General features: G+C 44.7%; 1 protein-coding gene across 3 annotated transcripts in view; it reads left to right on the top strand.

Moving 5' to 3' along the window:
* LOC118164978 (sodium/potassium/calcium exchanger 3-like) overlaps window positions 1-22,081 on the top strand; it is a 284,302-nt gene that overhangs the window by 106,125 nt on the left and 156,096 nt on the right. For all 3 annotated transcript variants that reach the window (XM_035322825.1, XM_035322824.1, XM_035322832.1), the window contains exon 3: window positions 14,657-14,733. In XM_035322825.1, the coding sequence (XP_035178716.1) occupies window positions 14,657-14,733 (77 nt within the window). The remainder of the gene's footprint in view (window positions 1-14,656; window positions 14,734-22,081) is intronic.

Below are 22,081 nucleotides of genomic sequence, written 5' to 3'. Positions count from 1 at the left end.
AGGCACACCATGTCTGCTTTGTTTTGCTCATCCCACTTCTCCCGTGAGCGCTGCTTGGTTCTGCGTGGTGCCCACTCCACAGCCCTGCTCACTAAGCAGGAGAGCGTGGCTGCAGCCAGCACGGCTTATTGGCCCTGAGTCTGGTCCCCTACCTCTTCTAAACACTCTTCACAGCCTTCTTCATGATCTCCCTTCAGTTTCCCAGAGATTAGATTTGTATGTCTGAGGAAGTTCCCTGTCATAGTACTGATTTTTTCTTTGAAAGAGAAGGAAATTAACTATTTTTTTCCTTTTTTTTTTTTTTTTTTTTTCCCAATGTCATGGAATTTTCATTTCACAAAAATCAGATTCAGCATGCACTCCCTGTGTTAGAAGCAAAGAAACAGACAGACCTTGCCTTTGTAGCTGTGAAACGGACAGGTCTTTGCGTTCCTGCAAACATCTACTTGGGCTGGGATCCCTCAGTGTTAGTCATGACATGGCCTAGCACTGCGAGGCTGGGCTTGTTGCTTTCTCCAGGGGAATAAAGTTCATTGCACAAGACTGGGGGAAGGACATTAATTTAGGAAAAAGCACTTCAGCCCACCACTCACTTGTACTGAAGTCAGAAGCTAGGTGTGTCCCTGCATTAAGCATGTAGGGTTATTGCTTGTTTTTCTTGGTCCGGTAGTGTCAGGAAGCTGCACTTACCTGAAAACATTTTGGGAAAGCAGCTGCCCTACGGTGTTACCTGTCATGCTGCGATGGGGGCACTGAGCGGGGTGTGGGGCTCAAGTACCCCAGTAGTGCTGCTCCATGGGCTTGGGGTGGCGGCTGGCAGTCCTGCATATTCGCAAGTTGAAGGACACCTCCGAGCTGTTGCATGTATTTGCGCTGGAGCTTTTTGCTGTTTTACACAGCTTTGCTTTTTCCGCATGGGCTTTCTGGGGAGCAGGGTGACCCACACCATCTCCTTTTTTCCCCCTCGCTCCAAGGGTGACCCAGCACCCACCCAGATGTGCTGCAGAAAGGACCTTGGCTGTCAGTCAGTGCTGGTCTGCGATGGGGTCCCTGCATTGGCTTGCAGCGAGGCTCCCTGTCATGATGCTACAGCTCAGTGTGCATTGCTGATGGCTGCTGGAGAGCCAGCCTGTAAAAAATTTACTGTGCTTTTGTTCCGTATGTGTGCTGTCAGCAGCCTTTGTGCTAGGCACAGGCTCTCTGATCCTGCGTAAGCAAATCAGCATGCAGTAACCAAAGGAAGTGGATGAGTGCTTAAACTCATTGCTGCCTGAACATCCATCATAAATGTTTAATTTTCAGTAATCAGCATTCGTTACTGCAAAGATACAGAGAGCACTCTCAGAACACGTGTTGGACAGTGCAAGCCAACCCTTGTGAAGCTGTCACAGCATATAGGGGTGCCCTCAGCTTTGGGGATGCTGCATGATTTATAAAGGTGTGCCATACCCCCCCTGCAGTGTTTGGGCTGCTTGTTGTCAGTTGTTAAGTGGTGATAACAGTAAAACATTAGCACATTCGTTATGGATACATCAGCATAGCTTGGCTCTCTCAAATCCTAGGTCACGCCACTGTAGTGCAAGCACCATTTAAAGGAAGAAAAACATACTTTGCCCTTCCCTCTTCCAGAGAGAACATGGCTGATTCTCACTGCTTCTAAAGGCAAGCAAAGGTTTTGAGGCCCCCTGCTCTCCGGTCCTGCAGCACTGAAGCAGTTCCTGGAGTTCTGGCTGCAGGCATGCCGAGGCTGTTAGCTGTTATTTAGGCGCAGCGCTCCGCAAGTCTGCACTCCCTGATGGGTGGTTGGTCTGCGTCAGGACGGGCTTCCAGGGCATCCTGCTCCCTCTTGTTCGTTTGGCAGGGCCTGCCGGAGATGATGGGGTTCAGGGTGAGACAGGGAACAAGTTAAAGGATGTTGATTCCTAGGTCATAGCTAGCACACTTGTATGTTAACGACCCCAAAGATAAGGGAGTAAAAGACTGTATGTACAGATACTGAAACCAGAAAGAACTGGTTTGACTGATGAAGTCTGTCAAATAAAGGAAGGGTCAGGAGTTTAGCAGTGAGGAAGACTTCTGGCCTTCATCAAAAGATCACCAGAGTACACTGGACAACCACCCAAGGACTCCAGTATGCTTGCAGATAGGGGCGAGAACCTATGTTAATGATTCTTCAGAGACTTGATGAATATGCAAGAGATGGGAAATGCAATGCATATGTACTTGTCCCACTAATATAAGCACACTGCCAGTAACCCTAAGTATGTGTGTGTTAGGCAGAGCGATCCCCCACGCACCTGGCGCTGTAATAAAGAATACCTGCTTAATAACTTCAGTTATTGAGTTTTCACTGTGTCAAGGGGGTGCTTCTGGAGCGAGGTGGTGACCATGACGTTACTGCTAACCCCTCCAGCTTAAGTGAGAGCTAGTACCTGGGTGCTGAGCACTGCTGCACATGCACACCCTCTTCCAGCTGCAGCTGTTTCTGGGACTTCTGATGACAAAGTAGCATCAGTACTGTGAGTACCCGTGGTCCCTAAATGTTGGAGTTGGGTATCTAGGGCCTCTACTCCAGCCCACTCATGTGATTGTTTCAAGCAAGGCCTTTCTGCACCCTTACCTTCCATCCCAGTGAGGGGAATGCAGCCCTCTTCTGAAGAGCTCTTTGGAAGGAAGCAGCCAAGCAGGGGCCGCAGGACTGAATAATTATCCTGGAAACCCATATGCAAATAAAGGCTGGCCATCCCTGCACTGCTTAATAGGATGCTTAGGGGCTGCAGCACTTCGCACTGATGTGACTGGCCTTTGACTGTGAAAGACATGTGGGCACAGAACAAGAAAAGGAACCAAATTTTTGAACTTCTGAGAGGTTTTTTGGTAATTGATCGCCTTGACTGAATGACCTCATTTGTGGTGCTTCTATGAAAGTCATGGCAGATTTCCCAAGAGCTTCCTTTTCCTAGAGTAAGTACAGTGACCAGCAATATAAAGTCTTTGTTTAAAAATAAGCACATGGTGCAGCTTCAAGAACTATTGATCCAGTAGAGTTATTATTTTATTTTATTACAAAAACAAACAAACAAAACACCTTCCGCTTGATCCTGTTTGGTTCGTTTCTTTAATCTCTCATGCAAATAGACATAAATAGATGTTGAAGGGAAAGGTGACAAAAGTACAGGTTTTCCAAATCTTGAAACCTCTAGGAAATTACTCTTCTATGTACTTCTCACGTACTGCTTGAATGGCCTTATCCCATAGTGTCTATCTGATCTCAACAGTCCCCAGAACTGTTCTGCTAGCAACTTGCTTGTTGTTAAAGCAGGAGTGGTTCACTGTTACATGAAACCTGTGCTACAGAGTGGTAGGCGTTTACTTCAGTAGCCCCCCTTCACTTCAATGGAAACCCAGGATTTTCTCTGGGAGCTACATTACCTTCCTGTAGCCTTGGGAGCGGTACTGAAACACTTCAGGGGTGGAAATATCAGGTAGGAGAGGGAAAGGAGTTGCAGGGAAAAGGGTTTTGAAAGGGCAATGCTTCCTACTGATATTCAGAAGACGGATACAGCAGCATCTTCTCTGTGTGTGCCCCTGGCACAGCATATGAGCTGCCTTGAAGGAGCTTGACTCTGACAGAGGCAAATTTGTATTGTGCGAGCAAATCCTTTGAACAGAGTGGAAATGCAGATCATTTCGTAAGTCATCTAAAGCCAAGGCTGAACAGGATTCCAATTTTAATGAATTGCACACTGATTTAGAATAAAAAGAATTTATTCCAACTCATTATATTACAACTGAAATGACTTTTCCTCTGTCAAGCCCAGATACAAAATCTTCTGAGTCTGGATGGGAAGCATGTATCGCCATGTCCTCGTGGGTGCTGTCCAGGAGTGCTTCGTGCTCAGGGGCTGTGACATCCCGCAGATCGGGATCCCTGATGCAGAGGAGCAGAGCTCATTACACCTGTGCTGGTCTGCACCGCTATTACTTGGGCTCCTTGACAAAGCTCATCCATAACTTGCTGATGGAGTCACCTAGTTCCAATTACTGCCAAATTCTAATAACCCTTGTATGTACTAGGAATGCTATGTTGCCACTGCAAGATTGAACTGCACCTTAACAACAAAAAAAGGCATGCTGAGCTGTGGACTCAGCTGTTTTCTGAGAAGGTACCTCTCATTACGCAAAAACCAAAGGTGAGTTGTGGGCCTTTAAAGGCAGGAATTGGTATGTGTTGGGTGCTGTGCTTTAAGGGCCTGGGTGCTTTAAGGGCCAGGGCCCTGTCCTGGCAGCTAGCATTGTACCACGCAGGCGGAGTTGGTGTTGGTGCGGAGTTTGCATAAAGACCTTGCTCTTCTGCAGTTCTCAAGACAAACACCCGCAAAGTCTGCAGGACAAGAGTGGATCAATTAGGCAGAAATTTTTAGTTCTTTGAGTTTACGTTCATTGACAGAGCTGCTTTTTTTCCAGTGCAATCAAAATAAGCTTGGCAAAATCTGCCCCTATTTTCTGTACAAAAGCTGAGTGCACTGTTAAGCAAAATAACTAACTATGAGCTTCTATACTAGCTAAATAGGGCAGCTGTTGTTGGAGTGGTGTACCAGCAACATCCTTTATTTCTTCTCAGAAAGGAGCTCCCGTGTTTCGCAGAGCTCCCCTCTTATCTGTACTCATCTGCACCTGACGCATCTCATAAAAATGCAGCAGATTTCAAATTTACATACATTATTTTATAATTGCATGCGTCCAAGTCTAAGCCACTAAAAGCATTTGTGTTCAGACGGTGTCTTAGAGAATGCAGTGGCAGTCACAAGGGATTTTCTCAGATGAGGAGGTGCATTTCTTTACAACACAGCCTATTCTATTTTTACACTGTTTTTTCTACATGCTTTTACCTTAGGTGCACTTCAGTCTGCCTTGGACAAGCACAGACTCTTAATGAAGGGATAGGGTTTTCATCATGTCTGTTAAGAATTGCCATGCTAAATTTTCCTTGGCAGCTGCAGGAGAGAGAGGGAAGCATATGTGTGTGTGTTAGCAAACTGTTCTGCACAGGGCTAAAAGCGTACCTCTGCAATGTCTTAGGGCTGGTGAACAATCAGGAACGTTTCCTAAACAAAACTGTAATGAAAATAGTTGGTTTTCACATAATAATATTGTGCAGAGGAAATGTGACTCCTTTCCTGCTCTTTTAACTTCATTGTCTTGCATTTTCCATGGTTTTACTTTGTTTTTTAAACTCTTGCCTTTGTGCTGATACCTGTGTGAACATTTGCCTCAGGTTGCACATCACATCCTGAGCATGTTTTTGACAGCTTTGTGTGCAGCTGGCACAGTACATGTGCTGGGGCTGGAGGCTGAAGGGCATCCCGGCCGCACTAGCTCTGTTTCCGAACAGAGTTAAAGCCTTGGCCAAGGAGTCCTACTGTGTGGTGGGACATCACCAGCACCATGGCAAGGTGAGGGGGTGTCCCAGCACGGAGGGCAAGTCAGAGCCAGCCCTTGGCCCAGCATTTCTAAGTCAGGCTCCTGGGGACCCCCTGGGCTCAGTCCTCCCACCTGGTGCTACTGTTGTGTTTTCGTGGTCTTGGCTGCATCTGGGATGGCGTTTGCTATGGGTTAGAGGGTGTTCGGATGCTTCTCTGTTGTCAGCAGGTTGAAGTAACCCTCTGTACTTCACCTGTAACCTCCACCAGCTGGTTAGGACCCCTTACATTTACCACTGCTTTAAGGATACAGGGAAAAGTAGTAAATTGAGTCTTTGGTCAAAAGACTGCTTATGCAAACAAGAACATTTTCCTTGGATTCAGTGCCTGGATAGCATCCTTGCTTATTGCATTTGTAATAAAATTGATGTAACTACCTTTTGCTCAGTTATTGCTTCACAGACAGCAGAGCTGTGAGAGTTAGCTCGGTTATTTTGCTGTTTAATCATTTATGGAATTGCTAATTAAATTCCAATTGCTGAAGCTTTATTAATGATAATGTTGTGAAAGCCAGGGAAAAAAAAAGCAGCTTGATTTTTCCGACTTAAGGCTGAGTGTGTGGAACTGACCATTAGAAGAAAACTATTATTTCAGTGTTTATCTAGCGATTCAAATCTGGAATTACCAAGAAGCACTTGGAATGCCAGAACATCCTCCTCACACTCGGTTTTCAGTTTATTACCAAAAGCCATTTGTGCAGACTAATTGGCAGACTGTCTTTAAGTGTTTTATAATTCAGTGAACATCCAGAACTGTAATAAAGCATTTGAGTAAATGAAAGTAATTTGTCTTCAAGTGACTTGCAACACCATATTTGCAAAAGGTTATCCAACTGTATTGTATGCTCTTTTCGACTGTAATACCAATTACTTGACTTTGGAAAGAGACCTGCTAATCTAACAAAAATGTATTGCTCATAGTGAAGATAGATTGAACAAACTAAATTGCCGAGCCATTTTCTGGATGGGCATAGCAGGCCATCAGCTTTCCTGGATGCTTGTTAGTGTGTCATTTCCAAGGCTTTATGACTGTGTGGGATTTAATCCTGGTGATAATACCAGGTGAACTACAAACCTCCTTTAGATGTAAGTTTGTTAGTTTGGAGCTGGTATTTTTCTCTGCAGTAAGGAGGAAGGGAGCAGAAGCATGAATACTTGAGCAACCAAGAGGTCATAGCTCTACCTTCATCACCTCTCCCTGCAATGACTCACAAAAAACTGACTTCACAATCAGTAAGATTGTAAAGTAGGTATGTTTATTCACCGCTGGGCAGCACGGGGGTAGTCCCACCAAAGTTGTTTGCGCAATTCGCTCACTTGCATTCTCTTTTATCCCCTAAAATATTACATATGCATTAAGTTTTGCAACACACCTATGCATATTCATTTCCAAGCTCTGCCTAGTCCTGCTTCATATGCTAATTATCAGTCTTTCTGCGCTTGCGTAGTACTCTCTGGTGGTTGTCAGGGTTGTTGTCGGGATGAAGTAAGACGTCTTCATCAGAGTTGCATTTTTCACCTCGCCTCCCTGTGCATGCTCTCTGAGCCCTTGGTCACAATCTGGGCCATAAGGTTGGTTTGGTCCAGTTCTTCGGGGTCCAAGGGGCTCATCTGGAGGCCTAAGTGCAGCACAGGCACAGTACATCGCAAATGTAGCACATTTCAAGGCCTTGCATGTTTGACATTCTTTATCTTACTCTTTTATAAACAGTCCTCCTTATCTCTAAGCCCTTTTATAAACAGTCTTCCTTCTCCCTGAGCCCTTGGTCACAGTCCGAACCATAAGGTTGGTTTGATCTGGTCCTTGGGGTCCCAGAGGCTCATCTGGAGGCCTAAGTGCAGCACAGGCACAGTACATCGCAAATGTAGCACATATTAAGCAATGAGTGTTGTCTACAGTGATAAATGATTGAGTCCCAAATAGAATTTTAATCAAAGTTTGTAATTTATTAAGCGAATAGAGGCGAGCAAACAGCACTGGGTGCGCCGGGAGTCTCTGCTCCACCAAGACGCACACCTATTACATCAGCTGGCTGATTTTTATGCTACTAGGCTAATACATATTTATCACTATTCCTAGAAAAGGCAGGGTTATTATAATTAGTTTCCGGAATCTGAACCCTCTCTGGGTGCATGTGTATCAATCTCTGGTGGTCTTTCTGGGGGTTTCTTGTGCTGAAGGCTCGTAGTCTTCCTCCCAGGCTTTGTCTTTCAGTCATCCTTCAACTCCCCCTTTTTCCTTATTTGGTGGATCTCTTTGCCAGACATCAGAGGCTTGGGCAGCGTCCCAAGCAAAAGTCTGCAGTTTCCAAAAAAAACTCCTTGGTCCTCTTATCTCCCAGACTCGAGTCTCAATGTTCGCCCTTCAAACCCTCTATTTACACAAATTGCTGGACCCTTCCTTTGCATGATACAAGAACTATGTATACTAATCACTCTGTTTTTCTTAAATAGAAGGTTATATTTCATCATGCGGCCCTAGCATTGTTCCATACTGACATGAATCAAATTAACACATTTCACACTACATATTTATTCTTAATCAGTCGCTCTCTAATTTCTAATCACATATTTCAGCAATCTCCAGAATGTCCTTTTCTTCTCCCCTGGTCATTTAGAAAACTGCCTAAACTAGGAAACAGGTGTGACAGCCACCTATTCTAGCACCCCATTTCTAGGAGTGGCAGGAGATGCTTAGGGAGAAGTACAAGCACCAGAGCATGTATGGTTCAGTTCTTCTACCTGTGCATACCCTTGCTGATTGCTCAAGACAGGGTTTACAGCAGCTGGATTTCACATTTAGATTACTGTGGGTAATATTGCTGACAGGCAAGGGAGTATCTTCTTCTGGGCCTGTCCTACGTCGTTACCTGTCATAGCATCCTCAGTGAGTGAATACCTCCATTTTATAACGTGTCCTACTTGTTTGCAAAGTGTGCCACTCTGACCCCCATGGCCACATTCCCACATCTCCCCCTTCTTTATTAACATAAAAAAGCACGATTAACACAAATTAAGAAAGCACGATTAACACAAACACAGAGAAAAACTACCAGGCATAGTAATTCTATCTTTAACAAGCTTTGTAACCACATCCCTGGGAGGGGCAGGCACTGAGTGCTGCCCAGCTGGGGGGGGCTCTGGCTGCCCCTCCAACTCCTGGAGTCCTTGTTTGTGGGTCCTGCATATGCCAGCGGGACCTTCCCATACGTTGTTTTTTGTTTGAGCTGGAGTCCAAACGGCAGAGGAGGGTGCCGTGATCATGTTAAGGCAGATGATGAGACGGGCAGATGGACCCATCATGCTGACACTCATCTAGGACCGGCTTCTGTTAAAATACAAGCACAACCTCAGCCCCAAGTTATTACAGTGTAGGGCCCTTCCCAATGATTGGTGATTTAATTTTTTTACCATGACTTATGCCCTTTCTTTAACTGAGTTTCTCCCAGATCTGTCTCCTAGATGTGTCTGTCGCCTTTTCTCCTGCATGGACAGGTGCAAGGACCTTCCTCTGTCCATTGATTTAAAAAATTAAGAACATAGCATACTTTATCTTTTCCTGGGGGTCACACCCGTACTCCCTCCCCTTTTTTTCAGAAGCATAGCTTTTAGGGTACCATGGGCCTGTTCAACAATTGCTTGACCCATGGGGAGAATGAGGTATACCCGTAAGATGTTGAATACCCCACTGTTGAAAAAAAAAAGTGGGTTACATGGGCCCCATATCCTGGCCCATTATCTGTTTTAATCATTTTTGGAACTCCTAATTTAACAAATGCAAAAATACAATCAGAAAAGTTATCAATTAAAACATAAACATAGTAAAGTTTTCCAAATTCTGGCAAGTGTTTAAAAACAATCCTTTAAGTCTATTACTATTAATGTCCTTTACTGAGGGAGCATAGTTGGAGATGGCAATCCTGGTTGAAGTGCTTCCATATCTTTCATGACTTCATTAATTTTTCTCAAATCATGTAGCAGTCTCCATTTTCCATTCCTTTTCTTGATTACAAACACTGGAGAGTTCCATGGCTAGTCAGGGGAACAATATGTCTCGCTTTAAGTTGTTAAGCAGCTCGGCCTTCGGGCCCTATGTGTCGTATTCCTCCTGGATCGAAGGGAAACAGATCCGGCTTCTTTTCAGGGCTGATAGGGTCTGGATCAAAAGGAACGTTCAGGTCACCAGGGGATATAACAGCAAAGGCCTGTGATGGCAGTAGCAGCAGAGGGGCCGATGGAACAGCAGCTCTCTCACTGTCTGGCAAACCACAGGTTTGTGATTGTGGTCCCACATGGATCTTTAAGGCCTCAGAGATTGCTTGCCAGGTGCCGAGCAATCCCGCCACAATTTTGTAGTTTTTAGGAGCAGAGTACCACACCTTGAACTCAATTTGGTCCCATGTTTCAGGATCATAAACTGTCTTGATTGTTAACAAAGGGAATAAGCTGTGTGATAAATGATTGAGTCTCAAATAGGATTACAATTAAAGTTAGCAATTTATTAGAGGAATAAAGGCAAGCAAACAGCGTTGGGTGCATCGGGAGTCTCCGCTCCACCAAGACGTACACCACACAGTTCCCATTCCTGGCTTATATCCCCTCTACTAATGCATATTCATTAGTGGGCATGTCCTCCTTCGAGCTTCTTCATCTTCTGGAATCTTCTCAAATCTTCTCGACCCCAGACCCCATGCATGCTCCCCGCCACAGTCTTCTGCCTAGCAACAGCACTGGTCCAGGCTGTTCCTTTCAGGTGACCATTGCAGAACACAAGAACTATATACATACATTAACCACTGAATATAAGAACCATATATATGCATTGATCACCAAACACAATAACTATATACATACATTAACCATCTCTATTTCCTTAGTCTTGTGGTTATACAAGGATGTATAAGACAGAAAGTCACATTTTATCACGTGGCCCTAGCATTGCTCTACATTGACACAAATCAGATGAACACATCTCACAAGCTATAAGGTTACCAGGACAGTCTATGTGTCTAAAGACATATGATTCCCCATAGTGCACAACTGCTTACCTTCAGCCAGAGAGAGGCAGTTGTGTGTGCGGGTCCGCTTCTCTCAGCTTGAGCTTCTTTCCAGCTCCAGTGCGCCTATTTCCAGTGACTTTCTATACATGTGTGAGAAACACTCTGTAGCCAATAATTTATGCTCAGGCAAGATTCTCAGTGAAGTAGTAATTTATTCATGATTGCAATGGCGGGCAGGAGAGCGCGCCTACTCGTTCCAAAACACAGTTTATATACTTTTTGATGACAGGACCCTCCCCTGTTTCCCCACTGAGTGGGTAATCCAGGTTCACAATCTATTCGATGCTTCACAGACAATGCATGGCCTTCGGTTGCAGGCCTGTTAAATTTCAAATTTCTTTTGACTTTTTTACTGCTTGAAGTGGTAATGTTTCTTCACTTATCTGACTTGACTTGACACCATGATTTTCACCTAACTGCTCTAAGGAGTCTGGTTGTCTGCATTTTACAAGGTTGCCTGCTAAGCTTTCTTATCACTGCAAGCATATCTCAATACCACATTCCTTTCCTCTAAACAAATGTAACTCTGCAAAAACAACATTTCTATTCCCACACAAGCCTCTTTCCAGCTCCAGTGCACCAATTTCCAGCGACTTTTTATACCAGCCCTTTTTCCAGCCAATTTCCAGCGATGTGCTAATTTCCAGTGACTTTCTATACGAGCTCCAGTGCGCCAATTTCCAGCGACTTTAAGTATGAGCTTTGAGCGGTTTGCTGAGTTTGGCCGATCCTATCTTCATGAGATGATCAATGTCCTTGTTCCTGTCCTGGTCCCTGTTTTGCTAGCCTGTCCCTATGCATTCCTTTTTTTGGTTTTGTCCCTGTCCTGTTAGCCTGTCCCTGTTTCTTCATGTTCCTGTTTATTTTCTTCATGTCCCTGTTCTTCAAGTGGTCCCTGTTCTTCAAGTGGTCCCTGTTCGGGCGCCATTTGTGGCATAATAACCACACAGACACCAGGGTTCTTTTAGGATCAGTAACTGCTACTTCTTTATTGATGACATAACTTCATTATATATCTGTTGCCTCCACATATTGAGGACAGGCTCCCTTCTTATACCATTCCCCCACAGCAGTACTTTCCCACTAACTATCCACTGGTCAACAACTTTGCCTGGCAACCGCAAACACCCAGCAACCCCCATGCCCCAACGGCGGGAGAACAGGCAACCCCAGACGGCAAGGCATCTCCTGAATCACCCCAATTTGTTCCCTCTAAACTCTTTACATTCCTGATGGCCTCATCGTTAAGAGTCTGATGCTATCACCAACCATGGGGCTTGTTGACCCCCATGGCCACATTCCCACATGCCACCTTGAAGTTTCAAAACATGGAAGGAATTGGAGTTGACACTTTTAGCACATCACCTTCTGACCATGTAGACTGCCTTCTTATTTCCTTTGTGTGAGCTTGGCCACCTGAGGGCAGCTGATGACTGCAAGGTGTTGTAGAACACTGGGGATATATCATAGTCACAGGAAGATGATTTCAAAAAATATATATATATATTTTGAGAATTGAAAGTCTTAAACTTAGTGGTGAGAAGTATATAAAGAAACTCTGAAGATCACATCAACTGGTAAGGCCACAGTCTGGCAGTGTAGTTGTATTGAAACAGAGACCTTGGGTGCTGATAACATGGTCACAGAGAAGCAAGGTAAACCTCTTTTTTCCAAGAAACTTAGCCTAAATTCATGGTGAGACTCTTGAGGTCAGAAACAAGATCCACTTATCCTGAGTGAAACAGCATCTGATATAGATGGTGGTGTTTTTTTCTCTCACTCTATCATATTATTTGAAATAATTATGTTTCTGCATGAAGTATCTTCATGGTTCGCTTCTACTAACAGATGCTGTTTCTGAAGCTAATTAGACCATGGAGTATGCCTGAATCGTACAGCATTACTGCAGAGTAAACACTTTCATCCTTCATTCAGAACAATAATGACTTTGCCTTTGAGTTTGCTGCAAGGAAACAACTGCTGTTGGGAATGTGTAGAGGCCATGCCAGGGGAGTCCTTGAATACTGTCCTTGGACTTCTGTGGAAAATAGCTGTTGCCTTGCCATGGCTCTGTTTGTGGGGGTCTGCAGCTGAGGCCAGGACCTGCGGCTTGGCAATTTTACACAAACTAATTGACCATCTCTGGTTGAGCATGGTGAGAGTATGCAGAAAAAATGGGAACTCTTGGCAGTTACGGCACAGAGAACAGCAGTTTCACAGAAAAATCATTTCCAATCTTTCAGATATGTGTTGCTCTGATGAACTGTGGTCTTCAGGAGGACTTTGGCCTGCCTTTCTCCATCCATGTTTGTAGGGTTACAGCTCATGGGGCATCATGGTAATGCTAAGCCTTCCTTAAAACTCCAAAGGCTTTTGCACACTTGCTGTTTTTCAAAATATTTGATGTGCCTTTGTCAAAACCCATGCACCACTGGTGCCATACATCAAAGGTTCATGTTGAGGACCTCTGTGAGGAGGCAGAGTGAAATTTGAAGGCAGAGAAATGATTTGTTTTGATCTGAAATGCACAAATGAGCTAAGAAGCAGGTAAAGTAAAACATTTTTTCCTCTGTAAATGGCAAAGTCTATCCACCGCTGTCTTGCGCTGCATCCCCTTTCAGATCCTAGCTAATTATCTAATACAGCAGGTTATCATCAGAACACTTACTGTAGAGGAAATTCCAGCATCTCGACATTGTTATTTGGTTAGCGAGGGCAATCAGAGATAGCTGTGCAGGGAAACCACCCAGAACAGCTGAAAGGTGGGTTGTTGCAAGGTCCCAGCAGACTAATGTGTCTGCTGTTGGGGGCAGCACTTGAAGGAAGCTGCTGCCCTTGTGGAGAACGTCAAGTATTTTCAAGGATTGGTAAATGTTAGCTGCGCAATAACGTTGGAGAACTCGGTGCTGGGAATTCACAAGGAGAGAAGCCGGAGGGAAGGCGTAACTCCTGCAGCACGGAAGCAAGGCTGTAGAGGAGCAAAATGAACCGCCCTCTGAGTTTTCAGTGTCTGGAGCAACAAGTTACAGGCTTAAGTGGCAGGAGAGGTTTCACTCGAGGTGAAAAAAAGCAGTGCCTGCGTTGTATCAACTAGAATAGCTGGAAGGAGGGAGGAACGCTGCTGGCCGAGGGAATGGAGCCTCAATGTGCAGAGAGCACAGGGCAGCCCCTGCAGACCGTGGTTGGGCTGTGGCTCAGGTGAAGCAGCTGCCTGTCCCTGGCCGCCCCAGCACCTCAGGATGCCAAGGGGCACGCATGTGATGATGTCATGCCCCCCATCACATGCACAGGGGAAGCGCCTTCTGCAAGAGCATGACACCGAATCATGGCAGCTGCTGGCGGCGTCTTCAAAATAAGCATTTTCTGTGTGCAAATGAGGGGGGAAGGTATCAAGCCAGTATGCATTCAGATGAGACAGGCGCTGCTTTCCCGCAGTGGTAATTGCATCTCCCTTCGCTTATTTCATGAGGGATCTGAGACCCAGCCCCTGTTTCCTAGCTAATGATTTCCTGGTGTCTCTCTGTGTGTATGCGTTGTCATCCTGGTAAAAGTGGCAGCCGAGTACCCAGAGGCAGAGTCCTGGTGTTTGGAGGCATGCTGTGTCTTGCCTCAGTATGGGTATAGGTCAATGGTGTGTTAGTAACAGACTTCTTGGTCAGTAAAGGAGGTTTATTTGAAATATTTCTAGCACCTGCCCTCTGCTTTCACCCATCCATTTTCAGGTGCAAAGCCATAAGCTAGAAATGCTTTCTGAGAGTGACCTGTTAGCGCTTGCTCTAGAATATACTGTTTCCCCTTGAACTTTTCCAAAAGAGCATGGTAATGTGTTCTTGGGGTTTATCTGCTTTCTGCAAGGTGTCTTTTGCAGTTGCCACGGAAGCAAATTACACACGAACACTTGGAGCAAGGCATAATACTGACAGAGGACAAGTTATGCTAAGCGAACACCAAGGCAGAACAAAGAGCCTGTGCATAAGGCCCCATAGGCATGATTGCTGAGCCTTTGCCCCACGGAAGGACTCTAGTGTTTTTTTCATTATGTTTCTTAACAGTACGTGTGGCAGTTTTGAGTACTTGATAAAGCATCTGGGCTTTTTTTTTTCCCTTTTTGCAGCTCTCCATGAATTCCCCAATGACATCTTTACAAACGAGGACAGGAGGCATGGAGCTGTCATCCTGCACGTCCTTTGTGTAAGTTTTGTGACTGCATTTCTTTTCCTATCAGTTTGGACTGGATTTGGTATGTTTGCTGACAGCTGATATCGCTCCCTACCCACAGGGTTTTCTGCTCTTGTACAAAGATACTCCCCTTCTGTTCTCAGTCATGGTTGAGAGTGAGTTTTAGTGACTCATCTGAGTATAGTGTTAATGCTCTCTTCTTAGTTTTTTCACTAACTCCTAAACGGCCAACCAACTGCAGCCCCTGAATGCATGCTCTCAGCTGAATGAACTCATGCAAAGGGCTTTGCCGAAGCTATTGGGCATCTGTGCAGTGCTGCCAGTGGAGCAGTGCAGCCCCACACTGCCAACTCCTCTGCCAGCCGCTGCTGTGCAAGGGGATGCTCCCAGGTTGGTGGGACAAAGGAGAACATTATCTGGCTCATGGGACATGCTGGGACAGTTTGGTGATGTTATCAAGTCCTGGCTGCTGGCTTTTGCAGGAACTGTCCAGATTGTGGCATCAAACAAGTGTGCCCCACTGCACTGTTGTCTCGCTGATTTTTGACCCTTTCACTTGTCTTTATTATACTTGGCCAAATGCAGAGCTTAGAGACATGCTAAGTTAAAGAACAGGCCAAAAAAAACAAACAAAAAAAACTCTCAAAATATCTGAGAGCCAGTAAGGTGGTGGTTTTTTTTTTTTTTTTTTTTTTTTTTTTTCAGTTTAAGACCCAAAGGGCCAAGGATTCTCCCAGCAGCAAGGTAGATGCCATCTCAGTGAGCGAGACTGAGATGCCAGCATGGTTTGATGGGCCTGGAAGGACACTGCAAAACTTATCATTTTTCCTGACAGGGATGGTGCCTGTAGAAGAAATGTATACATGGAGCTTGAGTAATATTGTAATATAGTTGGAAAAATACTCTAGTCAGTCTGTAGTTTGAACCTGCAGAACTACCCCAAATAGTTAAGTTGTTGAGGTGAGTTTTTTCTTCTTGGATACATCAAAGAAGTGATCGTTACTTCACATTTGCTAACTGCACAGTGGTCCTGGATTCGTCTGGGAATTCTAGAAAACGTTGGGCTTCAAAGTTCAGAAATATGCCAGCAAGATTTTAATAAATGCTGCTTTTAAAATCTTACTAGTCAAAAAGGTGTGCAGTTTTGGGCTTGGAGTTGTGTGATCTCTGCTCCAAGCAAGTCATTGTAAATGGGGTGTATGGGCAAGGTCAAAATCTGAGATACTGGAAATAAATTTACTTGGATGTAACCATGGTGTGTTAGTTCACAAGACACTGTTACAAGTCCATACAAGCAGCTGCAGTAATCTCACAGAAGGAAGCACCTTCCCTTCAGATCATTTTTTCAACTTTTGTTAGGTAGATGAAGACAATTCTTTTCTTTAATGTCTCCTAAATTTACAAAGAGCTGCCAACTTGGTACTCCTCAAGGGGGAAAAGACATTCTTAAGCAGCAAAGAAAATACCTGCGTGTAATGAATATTTAAAAGCATCTTATAATTTTTAGTCAACTTAAGTGAGCAGTCACCATTAACTATGTGCAGGGATTCATGGTTTCTCTTTAAAGATACATTAGATTGTATTGCATCATGTAATGTGAGTACTCTGTTATGATCTTATTTTGGCTAATCGGCTACAATAAATTGTTGAGTAACATCACGATTGACTTTGGCAAGCTAAAGGCTTCCAAGGTTCTACAGGAGCAGTTAACTTTTGGGTGTTTTGGAAAGCAAACCCTGGGCCTGAACTGGATTTTTTAGCACCCACAAGAATACTCCCAAAAAATCCAGATAAACCATCTCTGAGTCGTGCCTTGCTGCAGCTAGTCACCCAGAGCTACTCTGCGTTTAGTGGAGAGAAAGACATCTTCAGTGGATCTTCAGCTGCCCTGCAGTAGGTGTGGGGTAAAGGCCACAGGTTGGGTTTCACCTGCCTGTCTGTGGTCTACTCTGCAGGTCCTCCCCTACCCCACTGCGTGCCCCGATTCAGCTGCAAGCTGCAGGACCACCAGCTGCTAAACCACCGCAGCCACATTGCATGGGCAGTTTGAAAAGCCCAGTGCCACCGGGATCAGACTCCCGTGTTGTGCAGGCTCTGTGCCCTCCTGGCGCCAACTGCCAGAGTGGTGCCCTTCTCCAAGGGCCTGGTGCAGAGCTTGGGGTTGTGTTTAAATGGCATGGGGAACAGTGCTCCTGGTATTAAGTTGTTCTCAGTGAACAGCCATGGAGAAACGTCCACGTGTCCCAGGCAGTCTTGGCCTGCTGTTTCCTAATTTCAGAACGTTTGTCAGTTTTACTGTCAAAGTCAGCACATTGCGCAATGCCTTGTGTGGAATTTGACACGCATGTAACGTACATCTTGGCCGATGGGTTTTATTTGTTTGTATACTGGATGCTGATTATTTGTTTCTCATGCAGTGCTCGTAACCTCACACAGTTTTTGTGTTTTGACATGGAAAGGTCACTCTTGATTGTTAATACAAGAAGCTGTATTATCTGCTCTTAATCTGTATGGCAAATGTGTAAAACACATCATGAGGTCTTGGAAAATACTGGTATGCAGTTTGTCCCCTTGTAACTCTACTGTGGGTAATACAGAAAACTGTTATGAGAGTTTTTAAGAAAAGGCTTAAGTGCTTATAGTTAAATTCATCTCTATATATGAAAAACAGCTGGCAGACTCATGTGTAGCCACTCTAAGCACAATATGATGATTATAACAGCATGCTGTTGCCTTGTAAACTTGTTTCTTAGATTTCAACACAATTTAAAAAAAAAAATATCTCTGGAGTTACAGGAATAAGTTTATAATGAGACCATTAAAAATAAGAGTTGCTAAAGTCATTCTTAATCTAAGTGGAATCTGTACCTCAACATGTGTTTTTCCAGGCTTTTTAAAAGAGGCAAGACCTGGACTGTATTTTTTCAGTATTAGTAACAGTGAAATCACACAGTATTCTCATACAGTTGACTACATAAACTGTGGATTGGGCTTTTTTCCAGTCAATTTCAAATTATGATTTGGGCTTCATAATTGCTCTCAAGATAGTTTATTTTTCTACAGTCTTCTTGTCAACTCTGAACAAGCTGAACATACTTTAACATATAACAAAGCAAATTTTTGAGGGCTGAAAATCAAAGGTGAATTACCTGCTTCAGAATAAAAAGAAAAATTTGTTTTTAGTAAGAACTAAATACTAAACTAAACTAAATAATAGATGTAAGCATCTATTGTCCCAACAGAAGCATGTCCAGTCACTTCCCCTCTAGCAAGCAGATGCTTCAGTCCCTCGGTACATTCTGGTTCCCCTCAGCAGCTTTATTGGCTCTGAATAATGTGGTGGGTGGAACAGATGATCCCTGCCCAGCTAGCAGGACTGCCTATGGGCTGTCCTGTCCAGAACCCCACCATGGACAAGTCTGCGTTCAGCTGGGCATGCTCCGCAACCATGTGGCTCCAGGCAAGCCCTCAGCTGCTGAGGCTGTTAGAAGGCATACAGCCCATGACCGTGGGCATCAGCTGAGAAGTTTCCTGGTGTCTTTCTGCCCTGAGCCATGAACTTGTGAATTCCCAGGACAAACTTTGCTGTCTTTGGCCCTGATCTAGCCTGTTGGATGCAGTAGGAAGCAAAAAGAGCAGAAATGCTTTGTCTCCTCTTACTGTGGAGTATCTGTAACCTATCATCAAAGAGAGCACTGATACTTTGAAAAAAGACAACTGTCAACTTTTAGCAATCTGCCTCTTTAATCTTGATTGAAAGGGGTTGTCATTGTACTAGGGTGATCGATCTCTAATTCTGATTTTACCCTCCAGCAATTCAGCTACCAAATGTCTGATCAAATTAGAGCATGCACAGAACTGCACTTTTTAGGAAAAGATACAGACAGAGCCAACTGTCTCTGCAGGTTTGAGGAGACCCGGCTGTAAAATCAAAGGGACTCCATTAAACTGTTTTTATTTATTTTAATAAAACCTTATTCTCTTTCTCCCAATCCCCTTTTGCCAACATTTTTATGTTACTTTCTAAAAAACATCAAGGTAAAACTTGTTTATCAAAAAAACAGAGAACCAGGGGTCAAATTGTATGAACTGGGAATTTGGGGGGATGCATTAAATAGCCTTTCAGGGGATTCCCAAGGCATATTCCCCATATTGTTTAATGACAGTGAAAACAGGAAGTCTTACACCTCAGCACATCCTGCAGTGAGGCTGTGAAGAATCACTTAACATGATCTGATGCTTCACAAAGATGACAGTAACTCACAAAACACTTAAAAAACCTAAGAGCAACTGGGCAGGAGCAATTTAGTGGTAGTTTTAGTCAGTAGAAACGTAAACCACTTCAGTTCAAGAGGAAAGCGGGCCACTGAAAACGTATTGCTGGTTTGGAGCTATAATGTTTAATTTCCTCCTAGGTAGTTCTTCAGAGCTCATCAAATGATTGCTTCACTGCTATTAATGATTGTCGTGTCTTCTCTGAGAAGAGGGCATGTTATCACAAACAACAACATCCCCACTAAATCACTCATTTGGGATGTTCAAATGGGAGGGAACCAGGGTCTGGTTTTTTAGAGTCCGGTGCTATTCATTACTAAATGATTAAACATAAAGCCTGCAATCTGGGAGCATCCTGGTACTTGAGAGCTCCATTTTGAAATCTTAACACTGTCCCCATAGGGATGTAGGTTTCTAGATGTTCTCATAGCATTTTACCTTTTTTGATTTGTTCTGGTGGATTCATGCTGATGCTCATGTGGACACTCAGTGATAGGCACCCGGTACCTCCAGAGCCGGGGGCGGGAGATGGTGTCACCCAGGCACTTGTAAGGTGAGTGCTGGCAGCAGAAGCAGGGTTTGGGTGTCACTGCGGGTTCCCCTGGAAGAGCCCGGAGGGATGAGCACTACCTTTCCTCCCAGCTGCAGACTGTTCCCAGAACATGCTGATCCCCATTTCATCGCAGTCTTGTGCATGGTGCAGCATGACTTCCCCTTTTCCCAGTGCTCTGCAGTGCCAGAACATGAGCCGTCTGCGTGTGCCTGCGTGGGTATGCATGTTGGTGTGCAGCAGCAGGTGAGCTACTGCCAGAGCCCAGGCATGGGTGGCTGCAGGGATTCTTCCTGCCCGCACCTGCAGAGGTTTGTCAGGGGAACAGCTCTGGGAACGGCCTACACAAACAGGGCTCCTGCCAATGGCTGTGAGCAGCTCAGAAAATTCAGGTCGCTCTGTACCTGTCCTGTCTTTCCTTGTTGCTGAGTCAGAGATCGGACAGGTTGTGTTTCTTTGGCACAGAGATGTCTTCTGCTGCTGCTGATTTTGTGGTGCCCTAAACATACTTATTTTACTGATGACATGCAATACAAAGCGATAGTTACACACAGCTTGCTGCGGATCACATCCTGGTGCCACAGCCTGCTGCTACAAGTGAGCTTGGACTGTGTGGATTTCTTGTTTGGTTGTAGTTTTTTTTTTTTTTTTTTTTTTTTTTTTAATTTCTGTTCATTAGTAGACTTCTAGGTGGTTTTGTATGTAGTCAGAATTAAGGAAAGCTCTGTGCTTGGTTGCAGTGGTTCCAGTGAAGCACTATGGTGCAAGGTGGCATGTGCATCATTTATGACAGGTTGTCATTTTGGAGGTGAAGCAGGTCAGATTGGCAAACGAATTTCATGTAAAACAAAACAAAACTAAACTAATTAACTTCTCAGGAGAACCATGCCCTATTCGTTCTTTCCCAGAGAAATGCAGAACCTGTTGATGGAAAAAACAATAAAGCTCAACTCATCCAAGCAACTAGTACTGGGGGACGCAAAAGACCTTAAGTCTGAGCTACAAGATACAAGAAGCAACACAGTGGTGCTCTGCTTGTGACGTTTTCTGTCAAACTTGGTTCCTTTACTGAGGATGAGTATTACTCCATTTTAGAGTAACCTCTAGATCTGTAGCTAAATTGATCCTAAATTCAGCCTGATCATTAGAATATAGGAAAAATATGAACAAGAATTATGTACAGATACTAGTTTTATGATAGACAAGATGCTAAAAAAAAAAAAAAAAAAGGTGAAACACAGAATAGATCTTTATATAAGCCAAGTCTGTGTAAGCTGTCCTGGTTATTTCATGAAGTAATGTGATATAAAGCAGATTTCCCAAAACAAAGATGTAGGGGTGAATATCTCTCAGTTGTGACATCTTTTAACATCTTTTATGTGCTCAGGCGGCCAAGAAGGCCAGCAGCATCCTGGCTTGCATAAGAAACAGCGTGGCCAGCAGGTCCAGGGAAGTGATTGTCCCCCTGTACTCGGCTCTGGTGAGGCCGCACCTCGAGTACTGCGTTCAGTTTTGGGCCCCTCGCTACAAGAAGGACATGGAGGTGCTCGAGCGAGTCCAGAGAAGGGCAACGAAGCTGGTGAAGGGTCTGGAGAACAAGGCTTACGAGGAGCAGCTGAGGGAGCTGGGACTGTTTAACCTGGAGAAGAGGAGGCTCAGGGGTGACCTTATTGCACTCTACAGGTGCCTGAAGGGAGGCTGTAGTGAGGTGGGGGTTGGTCTATTCTCCCACGTGCCTGGAATGGGCTGAAGTTGCGCCAGGGGAGGTTTAGGTTGGATATTAGGAAGAACTTCTTTACTGAACGGGTTGTTAGTCACTGGAATAGGCTGCCCAGGGAAGTGGTTGAGTCACCATCCCTGGAGGTCTTTAAAAGACGTTTAGATGTAGAGCTTAGGGATATGGTTTAGTGGAAGATTTGTTAGCATTAGGTAGGAGGTTGGACTCGGTGATCTTGGAGGTCTCTTCCAACCTAGACTATTCTGTGATTCTGTGATTCTGTAACTGTCGAGAACAAACTTTTAAGTAGAAAGGTAGGTATGTATCTGAGCCTTGTAGGTATGGGGGACCCGTGCTTGGTACCTCCAATCAGATGCTGTGTCTGGAAAATATATACAGCTTTCTTCAATTTAATGCTGCTTCAGGCTGGAAGTCCATCCTTGCCTTTTCAGCACCCATTGGATGGAACAGAGATGGAATTGTGCTGGGGTGGGCAATGGCTGCTAGCACTGGCTGCCTGGGGAGGGTTAGATAACAAGGCTAGCATGGTTCGGTCCTTCAGCTGGAAGGTGACTTGGCATGTGTCTGACAGAGCTTGCAGTCATATGGGGTTTGGATGGGAGTGGAAGGGATGAGCTGTGAGGCAGGACAGGTCCTTCATCCTCTGTCCCTTGGCACAGCTCAGCTGCCAGGAGGAGTCAGGAAGGTGCTTTCACTGCTGCTCATCCCAAGGCTTTTGCTCCCATTCTCTAAATTTTCTGGCAGGCACCTTCAGTCTGTCCACAGCAGCTTCTCTGGCTTGGGAGAGTGTTCTCCAA

Source organism: Oxyura jamaicensis, chromosome 3 (assembly GCF_011077185.1).
Source record: "Oxyura jamaicensis isolate SHBP4307 breed ruddy duck chromosome 3, BPBGC_Ojam_1.0, whole genome shotgun sequence".
NCBI classification, from domain to species: Eukaryota; Metazoa; Chordata; class Aves; order Anseriformes; family Anatidae; genus Oxyura; species Oxyura jamaicensis.
This window is presented reverse-complemented; position numbering and strand designations above follow the sequence as displayed.